General features: G+C 46.8%; 1 protein-coding gene across 1 annotated transcript; it reads left to right on the top strand.

The window, feature by feature from the left end:
- Window positions 1-611: 611 nt before the first annotated feature.
- LOC112890718 lies at window positions 612-2,305 on the top strand. The gene has a single exon (XM_025957569.1). It carries the CDS (start codon window positions 655-657, stop codon window positions 2,113-2,115), a length of 1,461 nt encoding a protein of 486 aa, XP_025813354.1. The 5' UTR covers window positions 612-654; the 3' UTR covers window positions 2,116-2,305.
- The last annotated feature ends 14,641 nt before the right edge of the window (window positions 2,306-16,946 follow it).

Below are 16,946 nucleotides of genomic sequence, written 5' to 3'. Positions count from 1 at the left end.
GATGTAGGCATACAGGGTGGTTAGGCTTAGTTGTAGGTTTTAATTAAGCAGGTTTCAATTTCCGAAAAAAATTTAGCTAGATCCTAGTTCACCCCTTTCGAGCATCTTGATGCTTTCACATGTTGACCCTATTATTATCCTATGCGGGGCACATATTTACAAATCCAATTAAAAAGTCGCCACGAGTTGAGTGCTTAGAAAGTACACTTCAAATTCCTGTTGAGAAGATGAATGGAAATTCGTTCATCAGAGAAGGTGCAAATTTCATGATTGCTTCCTTCCTTCTAGCGCGCAGTTTGCTTCCGAGACGCGCTTTCGCGTCACTTTTATTATTTGACTCGTCAACTCCTCCATGCACAATCCCCATTTGCTCTGCTTCATGTTTGCACTATTCCTAGCTTCCTTTTCTTCAACATTGAGTAGGCTGATAAACAAATGCATGAGCATGGAGATCCGAGCTTTGCGAGTGGAGTGCGCCCTAAGCACTGGTCACCTGCCACCCATCCGATCATGGCTAACCAAAGCAATCCCATGTACCAAGACGACTAAAGCTGGCAACACCAGTCCACTGTTGATCGAAGCGCGCACCATTAGCGCTGTGCTCTGTTCTGGCCGCGTCGCCCGCCCGTCGTTGCGCGGATCGTCCCGCCAACAATGGAGGGGTTCTGCTTCGCGCGGTGCCGGTTCACGCGGCTCATGGCGGCAATGCAGCTGGTGCTGGGCGTGTTCGTCATCTTCGTCAGCATGGCCAGCCTCCACCGGTTCTACGCCACCAACAGCCTCCTCCCGGGCCTCGATGACCCCGCCCTCTGCGCCAAGTTCCACACCGTCGCGGGCGCCAGCGGGTACGCCGGCTTCGACATCCGCGCACTAGCGGACCGCGTCGACGACGTGCTCGTCCAGCTCGCCGAGCTGCAGGAAAAGCTTGAGGCCACGGCGCTCAAGATCGCCAAGAAGTCCAAGAAGAGCAAGGCCCGCCACAAGCAGCCGGAGAACATGACCATGCCGGAGTTCAGACACTTCCTCGAGGACGAGGTCATCCACCCGCTCTACAGCGCGCACATCGCGCTCCGCCTCATCCGCATCCCGCGCCCGGACCCCGACGGCGGCGACGGCGACGCGGCCGGCCCGGCCGTAGACCCGCTCGTCAACTTCTTCACGGCCGAGGAGACGCGTAAGTACGTGACGGCCAAGGGTAACCGAGACGGCCTGCCGAGCGTGTACGGGACCAACCGGACGTACGGAACCATCGGCCATGCCTGCGTGCTCCTGCGGCAGGAGCTGGACGAGTACATGAGCTACGACGTCGGCTCCCACTGCCCCGACGACTGGGACCTCGGCCAGCGCCTAATGCTCGGCGGCTGCGACCCGCTGCCGCGTCGACGCTGCCTGGCCCTCGCCTCCAAGTTCTTCCAACGCCCGCTACCCATCAACGAGTCGCTCTGGACGCTCCCAGACGACGGCAACGTCCGGTGGAGCCGCTACCACTGCCGCGGCTATAAGTGCCTGTCCGCCAGGAACCAGCGGCGCGGCTACGACCGCTGCGTGGGGTGCTTCGACATGGACCGGGAGAGGCAGCGGTGGGTGGCCGCGGCACCCAACGGCACGGCGTCGTCCCTCGCCGACTTCCGCATCGACGACGTGCTGGCGGCAAAGCCCGGCGAGGTGCGCATTGGCCTGGACGTGAGCGTGGGCACGGGCAGCTTCGCGGCGCGCATGCGGGAGCGCAACGTGACCATCGTGTCCGCGGCGCTGAACCTGGGCGCGCCGTTCGCGGAGACGATCGCGCTGCGGGGGCTGGTGCCGCTGTACGCGACCATGAGCCAGCGGCTGCCGCTGTTCGACAACACCATGGATCTGATCCACACGGCGGGGTTCTTCGACGGGTGGGTGGACCTGCAGCTCCTGGACTTCGTGCTCTTCGACTGGGACCGCGTGCTCCGACCCGGCGGCCTGCTCTGGGTCGACAAGTTTGCCTGCGCGCGCAAGGATCTCGACGACTACATGTACATGTTCCTGCAGTTCAGGTACAAGAAGCACCGATGGGTCGTCTCCTTCAAGTCCAAAGACGAGGTCTACCTCTCCGCGCTGCTCGAGAAGCCACCAAGATCATGATCCAACATCCATGCACATCGACTCAACCATTGGTCAGTGAAGGAGTATAAGTGAACTGTTAAGAGATATACAGAGTACTACATCTGGTTGTTTACCTGTACTGATGAGCTTTGTAATTTAGGGTCTGATGATTCAGTTTCAATCTAACTTGCTGATGAATAAATGCAAATGTTTCGAAGTGGGTTTCCCAGCCAATTTGAATACTTGACAATGCCTTCCCTCCCTGGTACACATCCTACATGCAAATCAGCCCACATATATTGATCAACCAAATAAGACCGTACTCCAGGCTCATCCGAGCAGACACAACCCATGGAGGAGAGAAAAGTGACTGAGAAGGCGACCTCTCCCGATGTCGATTCTGCCAGTTCATCATATTCTCCCGGGGCATTTTCGGCACCAAAGATGGTGGGAAACCGGGTTTCGGTGACTATCTAAATACCTTAGCTTGATCTACAGTTATAGATAGCTTAGGTTTTGCTACCCGCATGGTGACTTGGTACGACGGGTAAATTATTCCTTCCTAATCCTCTCTAGCCAGTGCTGTGTTTCGTCATCAGCGTTGCGAGGATAACGAGGATAAGGTACAACATATCTATTTCCCTACTGGTGGTTGGGTGATGGATCTCACCGTCCACTGGATTGGGCTTTCTCCTACCTGCCGGTGCTATTGTATTGGCTTTCGGTTATGTCGTTGCTTGTACTTCCGTTTATAAGGGAAGGTTACAATAGGGTTTCCCGGATCGTTCATCGTTCTCATAGCACTTTGCGCTGCTCGTTGTGGCTCCAGGAAATTATATCCTCTAAAGGCCCTACCTTGTTTGCAATGTAAGTATCGTTTTCGCTCTTTGGATCCAACTTGGTGGTGGCAATCAGAAAATCCCCAGGGTGGTGTTGATCAAGAAATGTGAAAGGAATCGGTGCTCGTAGCCTAAGAGGGGAAGGGATGAATTAGGCAAAATTAAAACCTTAACCTATAGCGCAATCTAAATTGCACAAGATATAAACTAGAACATGCTATCTAGATGTGCAACTACGGTTCACATCTAGTGTGAAACCCTCATCCTAAATAAGTTTTGCAGCCTATAGCCAATCCTAGCTTGGAACTACTCTAAGAAAGTAAAGGCACACAAGTTGCAAGTACGAAATGCGGAAACGTAAAGGAGGGGATGAGAGAAAGCAAACTCTTCGTATGAGGATTTTTCATATGGTATCAGTAGGCACTAAGCCATCACTAATCCACGTTGTTGAAGCACTCACAAAAAGAGTATTGCTTCCCGGTCACCAAGTCTCTTCCGGGACTCCTCTTGACTTGCCAAAAATGCTGGGCCGCCACTAAGGCTCACGCCAAGTCCCCCGGTCACCTTGATGTCACCTTCACTACGAAGTATCCCATGAAGGAGGGGTCTCCTCGTCCTGTCAGACCCAGGCAAACGGGACTGTCCACGTGGCCCACTTCCCCTAAGATATGGGATGGGATATGGCTGACGCCCTACATCTGTTGTAACTACTCGTAATGCAGTAGGATTACTCGTACAATAGTGAAACTAGTTGGACACGGTAGGAAACTACCTGAGAAGTACTCGGGTAGGAGTCCTGGGCTTGTACCCGACTAGGACTTCCATGTAAACCTATCCCCCCAGACTATATAAGGGCGGACAGGGACCCCTCGGGGATAATCACCATCAAATGCAATACAAAACACACAGGATGTAGGGTATTACGCTCTCGGCAGCCCGAATCTGTCTAAAGCTTGTGTTCTTTTGCACCTTCGAGTTCCTGATCTCGGCGACACCCTACCTACAAACTCACCACCTCGGGGGTATCCTTGGTGGGCAGGGCGTTAAAACACCAACAGCTAGCGCGCTAGGTAGGGGTGTTCATCGAGTATCCACCGGAGAATTCGATGGCATGTTTCAGCTTCACCAACACTATGCTCGATGAGGGTACAACCTTCATCTTCGGCTCCTGGATTTACGTCGCCAATGGTTTGGGTAGCTTCAACATCCACCTAGCCAACTCTAAGGAGCCAGAGGCCTCTTCATCAACTCCAAGCAGTGATCTCAACGAGTTCATCGACAATCTTGATGATCTGTTGTTTCCCAATCTGGCCCAGCAGATCGAAAAGATATCCGTTTTCAATGCAACTTCCACTCATGACGCACCAGATCTAGTCGGATCAGATTCAAACTGATCTGAAAAGACCACACGATCTAAATCCCTCTCTGACTTAGAAGAGGATTTGGATCTGCTTCTCAAGATCAAGGACGTGGACGCCACCGCTTGCCGGGGGGGGGGGCGTTTTCGACACCTACTTGGACTCCAACAAAGAGTACTCCCGTGCAGTACTACACTCTCAAGCCGGTTACGAAAAGGACTCGGAGACAAGGGAGCCACCGCTCATCGGGCGGCCCCCGCCCCTGAAAACCACTCGCAACCCGATGGCCACACCGAATCCTTCTCATGTAGCCTTCTGGATTTAACCATCAATTCAACGCCGCAAGGACATTTCGTGTACTGGAAGGGCTTTGAGCCCTCCGAACTACTCGATTACGAGTCACACCTTGTGGCCTTCACGCAGGAACTACACTTCCAGGAGGGTAGACCCCTCTCACCCATTGCGGAAGAAGGAGAAAGTAGCACGGAGCTACTCGAGTACAGCCTTAGGGCTAACCACTCGCCAGATTGTCAAATCTGCATGGCTTCCCTTCGCAACACGGAGGACGACAAGCTGGACCCCTAGTACGACAACGAACAACTCACGGACATCTCAACCGATGAGCCCACAACTGATGCTCCCCAAGATAAAGACAAGGAGCACTGAAGGATCCGGTGGGGAAAGAACGCCAAGTGTGCTCAACGCAGGCGCAACGCGCAGAATCACGCCCGTGAACCAAGGGATCTCAACAACGCTTTTGCAGCAGTCGCGGATCACGAGTACCATACGCCAATTGGCGCCATCACAGAAACAGCACTCCTAGCTCAACAAGTCCCACCCAATCCTCAGATACAAAGGCTACAGTATCTAACCCAGCGCGCGCTCGTGCAACTCGACGGGCAACATCAAGTGTCTTCCACTCGGAATCAGCCCTCGAGTTCTGAGGGCCATGGTGATACCGCGCTGGTCAGTTGCACCCCTGGAGGAGGCCCCTAGAGCTGGAGGAACGACAACTGCCAGCACAACGAGGGTCACCGTCCACGCATGGCAACAATGAACAAGAAGTACAACAACCCACGATCCACTTGAGGCCCACCTTCATGACGCCCCCATGATCGACCTCAGGCAGAAAATCAACAAAGTTCGTGACGCGTGGCTTGTTATTGAAGCAAGGAGAAGGGACCGTACTGGCAGGCATTACGACGATGATGACAGCGACCGCTTCCCCGCCTTCACCACCAGCATCACTGACAAGTCCTATCCAAAGGACTTCAAACCAATCGGAATCCCCAAGTACGATGGTAAGTAGGATCCGCGCTAGTGGATTCGATGCTACTCCATTGCTATTGAAGTTTCAGGGGGATCCAACTCCACCAAAGCTCTTTACTTCCCGGTGGCTCTAGAGTCCGCACCCCTCACGTGGCTTGAAAGTCTCAAGCCCAGCTCCATCGACTCGTGTGAGGACCTCAAGCGGGCCTTCATCGATAACTTCCAGGGATCCATGATCAGGGCGGGCACTTGCCACGACCTGTACCAGGTGAAGCAAGAGATGAACGAGGCCCTGAGGTCCTACACACGTTGTTTCTTTGAGATGCGCACCACCATCACCAACATCATCGACAAAGACGTCATCCGTTGCTTCCAAAACGGCCTCTTCTTGAAGAACACATACAATGACTTCAGGCGCAACCGCCCAATTACTACCATGTAGCTGTGTGACATGATGGCATGGTGGGCTGACCAGGAGGACGAGGAAAACGATCGCTTCCCCAAGCGTAATCACGACAAGCAAGGCAATGGCAATAGCCACTTCGATAAAAGCCAGCGGAACCACTTGGGGAACACCCGAAAGCGCAAGCCAGACCATGAAGTCACGGCTGTCAAGCGCAACCTGTGTTGCAAGAAGTCGGGGAACGACAACTTGGAATATGAGAAAGTCATGCACAAACAATGCTTGATACCCCCAAAGTCGCAGCACATGCTCTTCGAGTGCGTCACCATCCGCAAGTCACTCAATGCACCACCCCTCCCTCATGCAGGAAAGTGAAAAGACAAGGAGGATGACGAAGGAGGTGACAAGTCGGGGCCTCAAGACATCCAAGATCCGAAGAACATTGTCAATGTCATCTTCGGCGGAGACGGAGGATTCCCCTCCAAGCGCGCACAGAAGTTAACCATGCGTGAAATACTCTCTGTGGAGCTGGCCACGACAAGGCCTTTGAGATACAGCAAGGTCCCGATCTCCTTTTCCAGGGATAGTCAATTTGACCAGCTTCTCCGAGCCGGAAAAATTCCTGCTCGTCCTAGACCCTATCATGGCGGGCTCACAGCAAACCTGAGTACTCATCAACGGCGGAAGCGGCCTCAACCTGCTTTTCGCAAGTACTCTGAAAAAGATGGGACTGAACATCTCCAAGATGCTCACCCCCAGCAAAGCTCCTTTCTATGGCATCGTCCCAGGTAACGCGGCTACACGACTCAGGTCAGTGGTCCTGCCAGTCATCTTCGGGACGAAAGACAACTAATGCACCGAATACATCAAATTCGAGGTGGCGGATTTGACTCGTCATACCATGCCAGCCTTGGCAGATCGGCACTAGGCAAATTGATGAGGACATCTCTCCTTTGCATACAATGCAAGGACCGATCACTAGAGCACGTGCAGGATAGTTGGATCTCCAGGTACATTCTAACCTTGTCAATTGTTTTTCAGAATTTACGCTTGGTTCCATGCATGTTTTATTGATTAGGAACAATTGAGAGGACTAGCAAGGACTTGGATAAGGCCAAGGAGTCAAGGAGGAGGAGCTAGGATGTCCACACCAAGGAGGAGTCCATGTCCAACTCGACTTCGACTCCACCTCGGATTCCAGAACCTGACTTCACCAAAATTGATGCTCTGGCCACATACGGAGTCGGATTTAGACATTCTATATATGGTTGGAACCAGAATTTCATATAGCTTGCAATGGCACTAGTCCCACCTCAAAGTTCCTTCTGAGTTGACGAGAATTGTCGATACAAGTGGGCGTCCAGAATCTGTCAGGGTGCTGTGTCACCGTTTGTTGGGCCGTTGGCCCATGTACCGTGTTGGAACCCATTAGGGTTGCGTCCAGGGAACTTGTGTGACATTTCAGGTACTTAGGAGCTAGACACACTAATGGCTAGTACGAAGTTGTGCTTGTTAGTGTGAAGTTTGTGTGTTGTTTTGATGAATGCCTTTAAAAACTTAAATACACGTTAAAGGGTATTTCTATAATATTGGAAAAATTAGGGTTCTTTTTGTAAATTGTGTAAATGGGAGGTAATTTCAAAAATATATGAAAGTTTAATTTGCAAACTTAAGTTTTTACTCCCTAACCACTGTAAGGAGTGTAAATACTCCACGGTTTCATTGAAAAGGTAAAATTCATTTTGGATTTATTTGAAATTGAATGATTTGTTGGCTTTTAAAAATAATTTCAAAACTCTAACTCTTTTGAAGTTGGACCCTAAAGAAAAGTGGTAGATCTTTTTAAGCTCTACACTTTTGATTTTGGGTATATTTTAATTAGAGCTATAGTTTGGAAGAAAATTTTACTTTAAAGTGAACTTCTTGAACTTTTGCAAAGTTTACGAACAAGTCCTCGTCTTCTTCCTCCTGCTTCCCCCTCTCTGTTTCTCTGCAGCACCGCTCGCCGCTCTTTCTGCGTGACCTAGTGTGACATTCAGGTACTTCGGAGATAGGCATGCTAATTTCTAGTATAAGTTGTGCTTGTTAGAATGAAGTGTGTTTTTGTTTTGATGAATGCTTTAAAAAACTTAAATATACATTAAAGGGCATTTTTATAATTATAGAAAAATTAGGGTTCTTTTGCTAAATGTGTTTGAAGGTAGGGTAATTTCAAATTATATGAAGGTTAGTTGTATAAAGACAAGAATTTACTTTTAAGGCACTGTAAGAAGTAGAATTATCCTAAGGTTTCATTTGGAATGTGAATTTTAAATAGGTTTTGTGTGAAATTTGATAGTTTATCAGATTTTGGAATAGTTTCAAAACCCTAACTCTTTTAGAACTGACCCTTAAAGCAAAGTTGTACTTCTTTTTAAACTCTAAACTTTTACTTTTGGGCATATTTTCATTTGGGCTATGGTTTGAAAGAAAATCTTACTTCACAGTGCATCCCTTGAACTTTTGAAAAATTGCGAACAAGTCCCTATCGTCTTCCTCTCTCCCCTTCTTCTCTGCTGATCTGCTGCACCGCCCGCCGCCCCTCACCGGCGATCCCCCGCGCTGCCAGCTGCCCCTCGCTGCCCTAACCCCACCACCTGGCCCTCCAACTAGCCCGCCCACCACTCGCCCGACCCGCGCTGGCTTTTCCCCGCCTTGCCACGTCGCGCCGCCGTCCCCCGCAGCCGCCACGCGTGCCGCCGGCCGCCAGCAGCTGCTCCAGCTCGCCCGTGCCCCTTCTTGGTTCCGCAGCACGTCCAGAAGCATTCCTGGACTTCTTTTACTCTCTCACGTGCCTGCATTTCGCCCCTCTTCTTCTTCTCCACTCGACTACCGTCGCCGGACCTCCGCCGTAGCTTCTGCTCGCCATCGACAGCCACCTCCGCCACCCCACGACCGCAACCCAGTGCTTCCCTGGCACCGCCGCATCCCATTGAAGCTCCGCACCTTCCTTCTTCGATTCCGGCCACCCCCGAGCCCGCTGTGAGCTCCTGAACCTTTTCCCCCACTTCCCCCTCACTGCCGGTGATCCTCCTCACTGGAATTTGATCGCCGATGTGCTGTCCCTCGGTTCAAACCGACTAAGGACCCAATTGCAAGCATTCTTTTCTTTCTAGGGTCTTGTCTGCAAAAATATCAGTACCCCCCTCAATTCAAATCAGCCAGCTTTGAAAATCAATAGAAATTTGTAGAAAAATTCAAAAATTATCAAACCTGTTTTGTTATACTCTAGGAGTCCAGTTCTACAACTTTTGTTACTAAAGTTTAGTTTAAAACTTAATATTTTAAGTTCTATTTTAAACTCTATCCAAAGTGAATCTTTTAAGTATCTTTTACATGTTAGCTTTATTTCATATAATTTTTGGTATGCAACTTGTATGTAATATGAGTGAACTTATATGCAAATTTCACCATCAGTACTGCACTCTAACTTGAACTCATTTAAATTTGTACAAAGTAAGCTTGAAATGAAGTAAATTTATTCAAGCATGTTACTGATGCTTTCATGCTTAGATCTTTTTACCATGTGTTGTTCTAATGTTGAGTAATTCATAGTAAATTTTGAATAATTTTATAGCACTATTTAACTTAAGGTTTTGATTAATCTTGAAATTTGAATTTGATTCAAATAACTTAGTTTTTGTTTTAAAAAATTTATGAAAAATTTATAGCAAGCTCAACTGATAGAAGTAAACACAATCACCAAAATTCAACACCAGAGCCTCTAAAGATTTCAAACTAAAAATAGAACTTTTTATCTTAAGTTTGAACTTGTTCATTTTTATACTACTATTTTATTAGGTTTAAAAATATGAAAAATTAACAAAAGTCTTCTATTAACTTCAGATGTGTGTAGTTAAATTCCTAACCTCAGTACTCCTATGCTTGAAGTTATAGAAATTAATTATGATACTAGTAACGTTAATTGGTTTAATTTATAATAAGTAAATTTGAATTCTTGGAATTCAAATCCATTGTTTTGTGATGTGTTGAATGTGAATTGTTGGATTGCAACTTTATCGTGAAGGAAAATTATTGACTTAATAATCACTAAATTCAAATCATTGCATATCATGTAGAATCGACGACGCTTGAGACGGAACCTACAAATTGGTCCCGGTACCCGAGCAGGGTATATCTGAAGATCAAGTGAACATCGCCGAAGATCTTACTGAAGCCCCGAACCAAAGTTTGGAAGATATTGACAATCCTGACCCCAGCCCCACCCAAGAAGGCAAGCTCCGGTGCATAATCCAGTATTTTAAATTATGCACTTATATTACTATATATCTATCTTGTGCATTAAGTGTTAGGAGTTGTTATGAAACCCAAGTTGCATGAAACCTAGGAACCTATGTAATGTTTCCGAGTCCTTATCAAGTAGATGCTCTGCTAATAGGACCGGCAGAAGTCGAGTGATTTCCTGTCACTCGCGCGATATAGGTGTTGATTGTTTACTATTTTGCAATCACTATAAGGATCACAGACAGGATTATGTGCAGTACTATGATTTGGAATGGTACCCATCTGTGTTGGTTTAAATTTTATAAGGTCGCAGTGTGTGGTAGTGGTGGTCAACTGTTTGAAAGTACTAGCCACATACCGTAAATATGGTACGCGGTAAGCCTATTACCTGATTGGCCCAGCAAGCGGACTTACCCCACCACTCGAATTTTGGTTTTTGTTGCGCATGTGGCATAACCAACCTGAATTACACCGGCTCAAATACACAAGTCCTCTCTCAAGGGCTTCAACATACTTCAAATGGTGTAACCCCTTGGCCTGTCGGGTAGAGTCCCGATGAAACCACCTAACTTCCAGAATCGAAAAAGGTTACCTCACACGAAGGTGAGTCCAGAGATACAGTCACCATCATATTTTATATCATAGAGAATTACATTACAAGAGTTTCCAAAAGTAGTACTAAGTTCCACATTTAGTAAAATTATTACAAACCGTTAAAGTTAAGGTTCTTGGCAGCGGAAAACAAACGTGACGATTTACAACACGTCGTCAAGACGGATGTCATGCTAAGCCCGGGCACGACATCACTCGGTATCATCAGTGTTGGCCGGGACGCATCCCATTCCACGGACCAACCATCTGGAAGAGCACAGGGCCAAGGTAGGGGAAAAGTAGGGTCTTCAAAGGCATTACCTGGAAAACATGTAACTAGCAAGACTGAGTATACTAATACTCAGCAAGGCTTACCCGTTTCATGGTATACTTAGCCATGTAACTAGACTTATGACGGCTTTAACGGTTGTGGGTAAAATTTTCAGCTGAAAAGCAACAAAGAGTAGATTCTTAATTTCAAATTTTAGCTTTCAAGTTCTATGTAATTGATCATTCTAGATAAGCACCTATAACTATTCAAGCAAGGTAGAAGCTTTAGCCAATCATCATATTTGATAATTACAAAGTTGCTCTTGTTACTCTATGCGGTAAAGGGATCAAGCCGTCTCAATCTCCGTGACAAACGGACAATTCCTGAATCGAATTTCAGCCTTGCAAGGGTAAACCTAGCTCACACGCTTGGAACATCCAACGATTGTTCTGAAGCAACCATTTGCCTTTCATCCCGACTCATGGATCAGATCCACCACAAGCGACTGCAGGACCATACGCACATCCAATGTGCAGGACGTACGTCTATAGAGCGACTACACGACCGTACTCCTGGTTGCCCTGCAACACATATTCCCACACGTCGAATCAAGTAACAGAAAAAACCAAATACGAGTGGTGGGAGGTATGTCCACTCCTCGGGCCGATTGGTTACTAGGCTTACTGCTTACCATATTTCGCAGCATGTGGCTAGTACTTTCAAACACTTAACCACCGCTACCACACACTGCGACCTTATCAAATTCACCAACACAGATGGGGTATCATCTCAACCATGATACCTCACATAATTCCCGTCCGTCATCCTTATAGTGATTACAGGAATATAAACATTGCAACTCCTATATCGCGCGAGTGATAGGAAATCACCCGACTTCTACCGGTCCTATTAGCAGAGCGGCTATTCGAACTCAAGTTCTAGTATTCAATACACAGGTTCCTAGGAAAATGTAACTAGGGTTTCTCAAACAATTCCTAAGAACGTAATGCATAGATAGGTATAAATAATATAGATTGCAGTGTAATAAAGTAGGGGTTATGTCCGGGGCTTGCCTTTGCTGGTGGGGCTAGAGTCAGTAAAGTTAAGATCTTCCGAACCTAGGTTCGGGCCTTCAGAGAATCTTGCAACAACGTTCACATGGTCTTCAGAAACATCCTCTGCAGACTCCTGGGAGATCTCATAGGTATCGTCTGCGAAAGTACTCGTATCTACATGTAATGCAAACATCACATACAGGGTGTGCACATAAAGCTATTTTACTTCATGATAAAGTTACAATCCAACACTCATTTAACATACTACTCACATAACAATCAAAAAGATCAGAAACTAACTTGGGCAGAGCTTTAGTTGGAAAACTGATTAAAATCGGCTATTTGTTGAAGGTTACAACAGAGTCGATTGAAAACAACAGGGTTCAGCTGATAGAATTGGCAAAGGAGGGAGCTGTCCACACAGCATTAGGAAATCTGCTGATTTCTGTTTGGAAGAGAAATCGGCATGAGTAGTTTCTGTATATGAGCAGAAGAGATTAACCAATTTGGTTTCACCTAAGGTTAAAACGGCTGATAGAGGTAGGAATATTAAATGTACAGTGTTTCAAGGATAGAACAAGGAAGGATCTTGCTGATTAGATCTAGTTATCAGCATGTTTTTGCCTAACTGATGGTTTGTGTATCGGCTTGCCTTAGTTAACGAGGGTGCATCAGGTTTAGTCGATTGATGTGCTTTGGTCGTGCCTAACAGAGGCGTGTCTACTGTGCTATCTTACTGATCTAGTGTTGTGTACTTTGGCCTGTGTAGCCGATTGATAGGTGCATCGGTTTCCTAATTGATCGATGAAAGCATCGATTACTTTAGCAGACGGGTGTTTCCTAAATCAGCTGTGTCTTAACTAATCTGTGTGAGTATCGGCGTACCTAGCCGATCGCGTGCGTATCGGCATAGCAGACCTATGCTTTAACAAAACTAGCTGATTGTGTGAACATCGGCTGAGCCGATTTGTGTACGTGTTCTAGTCGATCTGTGAATTGGCATGCTAGTCAATTAGTGTGAGTAACTAGCCGATGGTGTATTGGTAGACTAGTCAAACTATGCATCCGTACGGTCTGTGCCTCAGCGTATTCAGCCGATTGGTGGGTCAGCTATGTAGCTGGTCTTCACCTTTAATGTTCTCCTATATTTACTGGGTCATATCAGCTGTGTAGTTGATTGTTCTACTCTGCACTAACTGTGCTTAACTGAGATGTGCTTAAGTGTTATCTTAGGTATCTAGGTATGGTTGCATCAGCTTGATTACGTCGGTAAAACAATCGATTGACATCTAGCCGATGGGGCCATCTAAACTGGATCCGTTACAAGAACCAGGTGGAACAGGACATTAACATCGGATTTAAGCTGATGAGACTACAAACATGGAACTAGACTAAAGAGAATGTGGCTGATGGGCTTGTGCCGATGAGGATATGTTTTACAGATGTGCAGCCGATTGGAGTGTGGTTGAGGGTATGTGACCGATAGGTATATAGCCGATTTCCTAGCTGATAAATCGGCTGATAGAAGTGTGCGGATAAGGATGGGAAAACTAAGGATTGATCAGCCATATTTGATCGATATGGAAAACAACTAGAATCGGCTTGGATCAGTTGATAGCAAGAACCCTAAGAACGTGTGTGCATCTTCGATACATCGACTATGTGCAGCCGATGTAGGACAAAATAAAAGAATTGTATCGGCAGTAGCCGATATTAGAAAGATAACAACCGTATCGGCTAACCAGCCGATGGTAGAAGCATATCAAATGAATTGCATCGGCTGACAGCCGTTACAATGAAACATCATAGATTCAATTGACATGGATGCTTAGTGGCTGAGCTAATAGCCGATGCTGAAGCATAGCTACAGAGATGTATTAGCTAAGCAGCAGATACACACGAACTAACAAGGATCCTTATACGAAAAGGACCTTAAGGAGACTGCAATCAAGACAAGGACAATGTCCTGATGGCAGGGACATGAGCACTCGTGTGAAAGGATTAACTAACATCACACATCTCTATCATAAAAAATATGAGCTAACACTACCAAACTTATCAACAATGTAACACGAAAGACACTCTATTTATCAAATATGTTATTCCCTCTTTTTCTGCGCATTCATTTATCGGGTATTATCTAAATTGTTTAGTTACATTAGGTAACAGAGTTGATTACCCTAAACATCTAAACTAAATACATTAGGTAGTATACTTGGTTATCTTAAGCATACAAACTAATTACATTTAACAACTTTATACAACAGATTAATCAAAATAAATGATTTAAATAAACAACGTGTAAAACTTAAATGAATTTTATAGAGCAAAGCACTTTAAAACTAAGGCTATAAAAATTACTAAACATTGCTTTATCTAATTACAGTTAGTGTAAATTTATCAGGACTTTATTTAAATAGAATCTATGGCACAAAATTAAACAAGAACACACATTGAATGATTAAGATACATTTATAACTGTAGTTCTATTCTAGATCTAGGGTTCAAAATTTATGGACATGTTCTACTATACAAGAGTAACATTCCAGTTTATTATCATAATTATTCATGGACCAGAACTATTGTTCATGAATTTCCTTTGAATCTAAGCCTATATTCATAACTTCAGTTACACTAGGTTTCTGACTCTCAAAATTTTATAATGAACTAAACATATTGAAACAATGCTAAGGCCAAATTTTAAGCTACAAACATGAACAAATACATCTGCAATTAATTTATGAGGTTTTCATCAACATACATCAAAAATACTCAAACATCATAGCTAAACAATAGATCTGGCCTTGGAAATTGTACACAGATCTACACATGGTATGTACATCTCATGTTCCAAAGATCATAGGCAGCACAAGCATAGATCATGAGATACAATTAAATCACTCGTTTTCTAACAATTAATCTAGAGCTCAAAATAAATAGAACTAACTTAAGTGCATAAAAGAAAACTTGTAGATATTGACTAGTATAACTTAGAACAATTTAGTTTGCTATTTTTGGAATTTTCTAAAAATTTCTATGAATTTTCAAAGTTCTCTGAAACAGATTTGAAAGGCTGAGACTTTTTGCAGAAAGGACCCTAGAACCTTTTGAATTAAAACAATGTAGTCCTTGGCCGGAGGGAAAACAAAGAATAGGGAGAAGGACGGTGGCGTTCCGGCGAAGGGGGTCACCGGGAGCGAGGGTGGAGGTGCTAGGAAGATTCAGTGGGTCATGGCGAACCTTGGGGTAGCCTTGGTTGGGGAGGAGAACGGGCGGAGGGTGGCTTCCCGCGGCGAGCAGGATTGGCGGCGAGAGGAGCTCGACGGTGGCGAGGTTCTGGTGCGGGAAGGGCGGCGAGGTGGGACTGGAGAGGTTCAGTGGGTGACGAAGAAGCTTGCCAGGGGGTTGTAGTGGGCGGAGGATGGCCGGAGGGGTACTCCCCACGGTGACCCGTGGCGGCGGCAGTCGGCTTGGCCACGGCGGCGATGTTCCGGCATGCTGGGGGTCGAAGAGGCTCGATGAGGTGGTCCAGGAGCTTCCTCGAGGTGATGTGGCCTTGCTTGAGTGATCGGCGAGGGGTAGGAGCTGCTGGACGTTGTTGACCCATGGGAGGAGACAATGGAGCCGGATCGGCTCGCTATGCCGACTCCTCCGCGAACTGCAGGGTCCTCCTGCTCACGGACTGAGCCTCCTCTGCTCACGCGCGTGTGCTGCTGAAGCATGGCCGGCATGCCTACGTAGCCACCTGCAGGGCCACCGCGCCTGGACGCAGCCCCTGCGCGCCGCTCCCCTCACCACTGGGACCCTAGCCTGCCCGCGCGTGGCCTGCTGACTCGCACGCGCGTGCCTGCGGGATCAAGCCGAGCCACCCGCCGGTCCTCCGCCTCGCGTCGGACCCACGCCGTGCTGCTGCAGCCTCCGCACGCTTGCGCCGCCGCCTCCGTGGCCCGCGCTGGGCCACCTCCTGGTCCTCCATGCGCGGCCTAGCTGCTCCCGTGCGGATTCGCGCCGAGCCGCCATGCTGCAGCTCTTCCCGCACACGCGCTGCGTGCCCCGCCCTGCACGCTCGCAGGTTCCGCGTGCCGCTCGGATCCACGCCGACTTGAAGTCGCGCAGAGGGAAAGAGGCAGGGAGGGAGCCTCCAGGTAGAGGCGCCGCCGGTGGGACGGGAGGGACGCCGGAGAGAGGGAAAATAGAGAGGAAGTAGAAAGGGAATTTTCCCAAGGACTTGTGCACAATTTCAGAAAATACAGAGACCTAGGTGTAAAGAAGAATTTAACCACTGTTCTAGAGTTCAAATGAAAACGTGTTTAAAATAAAAGTTGTGCAACTTTTCAAATCCTACAACTTTGTTTTAGGGTTCAAGTTCAAAAACCCAAAGTATACAGCTTTACATTTTAAATTTTGAACAAAAGTGGTATTTGAATAGATTTTGTCCTTACTGAGGTAAATTTCTTATAACTTTGGACCCAATTGCAAGTATTTATGACATGTCATGATGACTCAAGCATTTATGACAGGATGACTCAAGCATTTATGACAGGATGACTCAAGCATTTATGACATGTCATGATGACTTGCACCTTTTTACACTTTAGCCCTTAGTAACTTTGAAAGTTACTTTTACAATTCAACTACTTGCATAAAAGGACTTGTATTTTTGTGAAATTATATAAATAACCTTATTTTGACAACTTTACTCAAATTTCACACCATTCAAAACATACATTTCAAATGAAACTTTTGGGTAAATACACGTTTTTTTACTGGGGTAAAGTAAGAAAAATGTGTTAGCAAAAC

The sequence above is a fragment of the Panicum hallii genome, chromosome 4 (assembly GCF_002211085.1).
Source record: "Panicum hallii strain FIL2 chromosome 4, PHallii_v3.1, whole genome shotgun sequence".
In the NCBI taxonomy this organism is placed as follows: domain Eukaryota; kingdom Viridiplantae; phylum Streptophyta; class Magnoliopsida; order Poales; family Poaceae; genus Panicum; species Panicum hallii.
The sequence above is the reverse complement of the archived record's forward strand: the minus strand, read 5'-3'. Positions and strand labels throughout refer to the sequence as shown.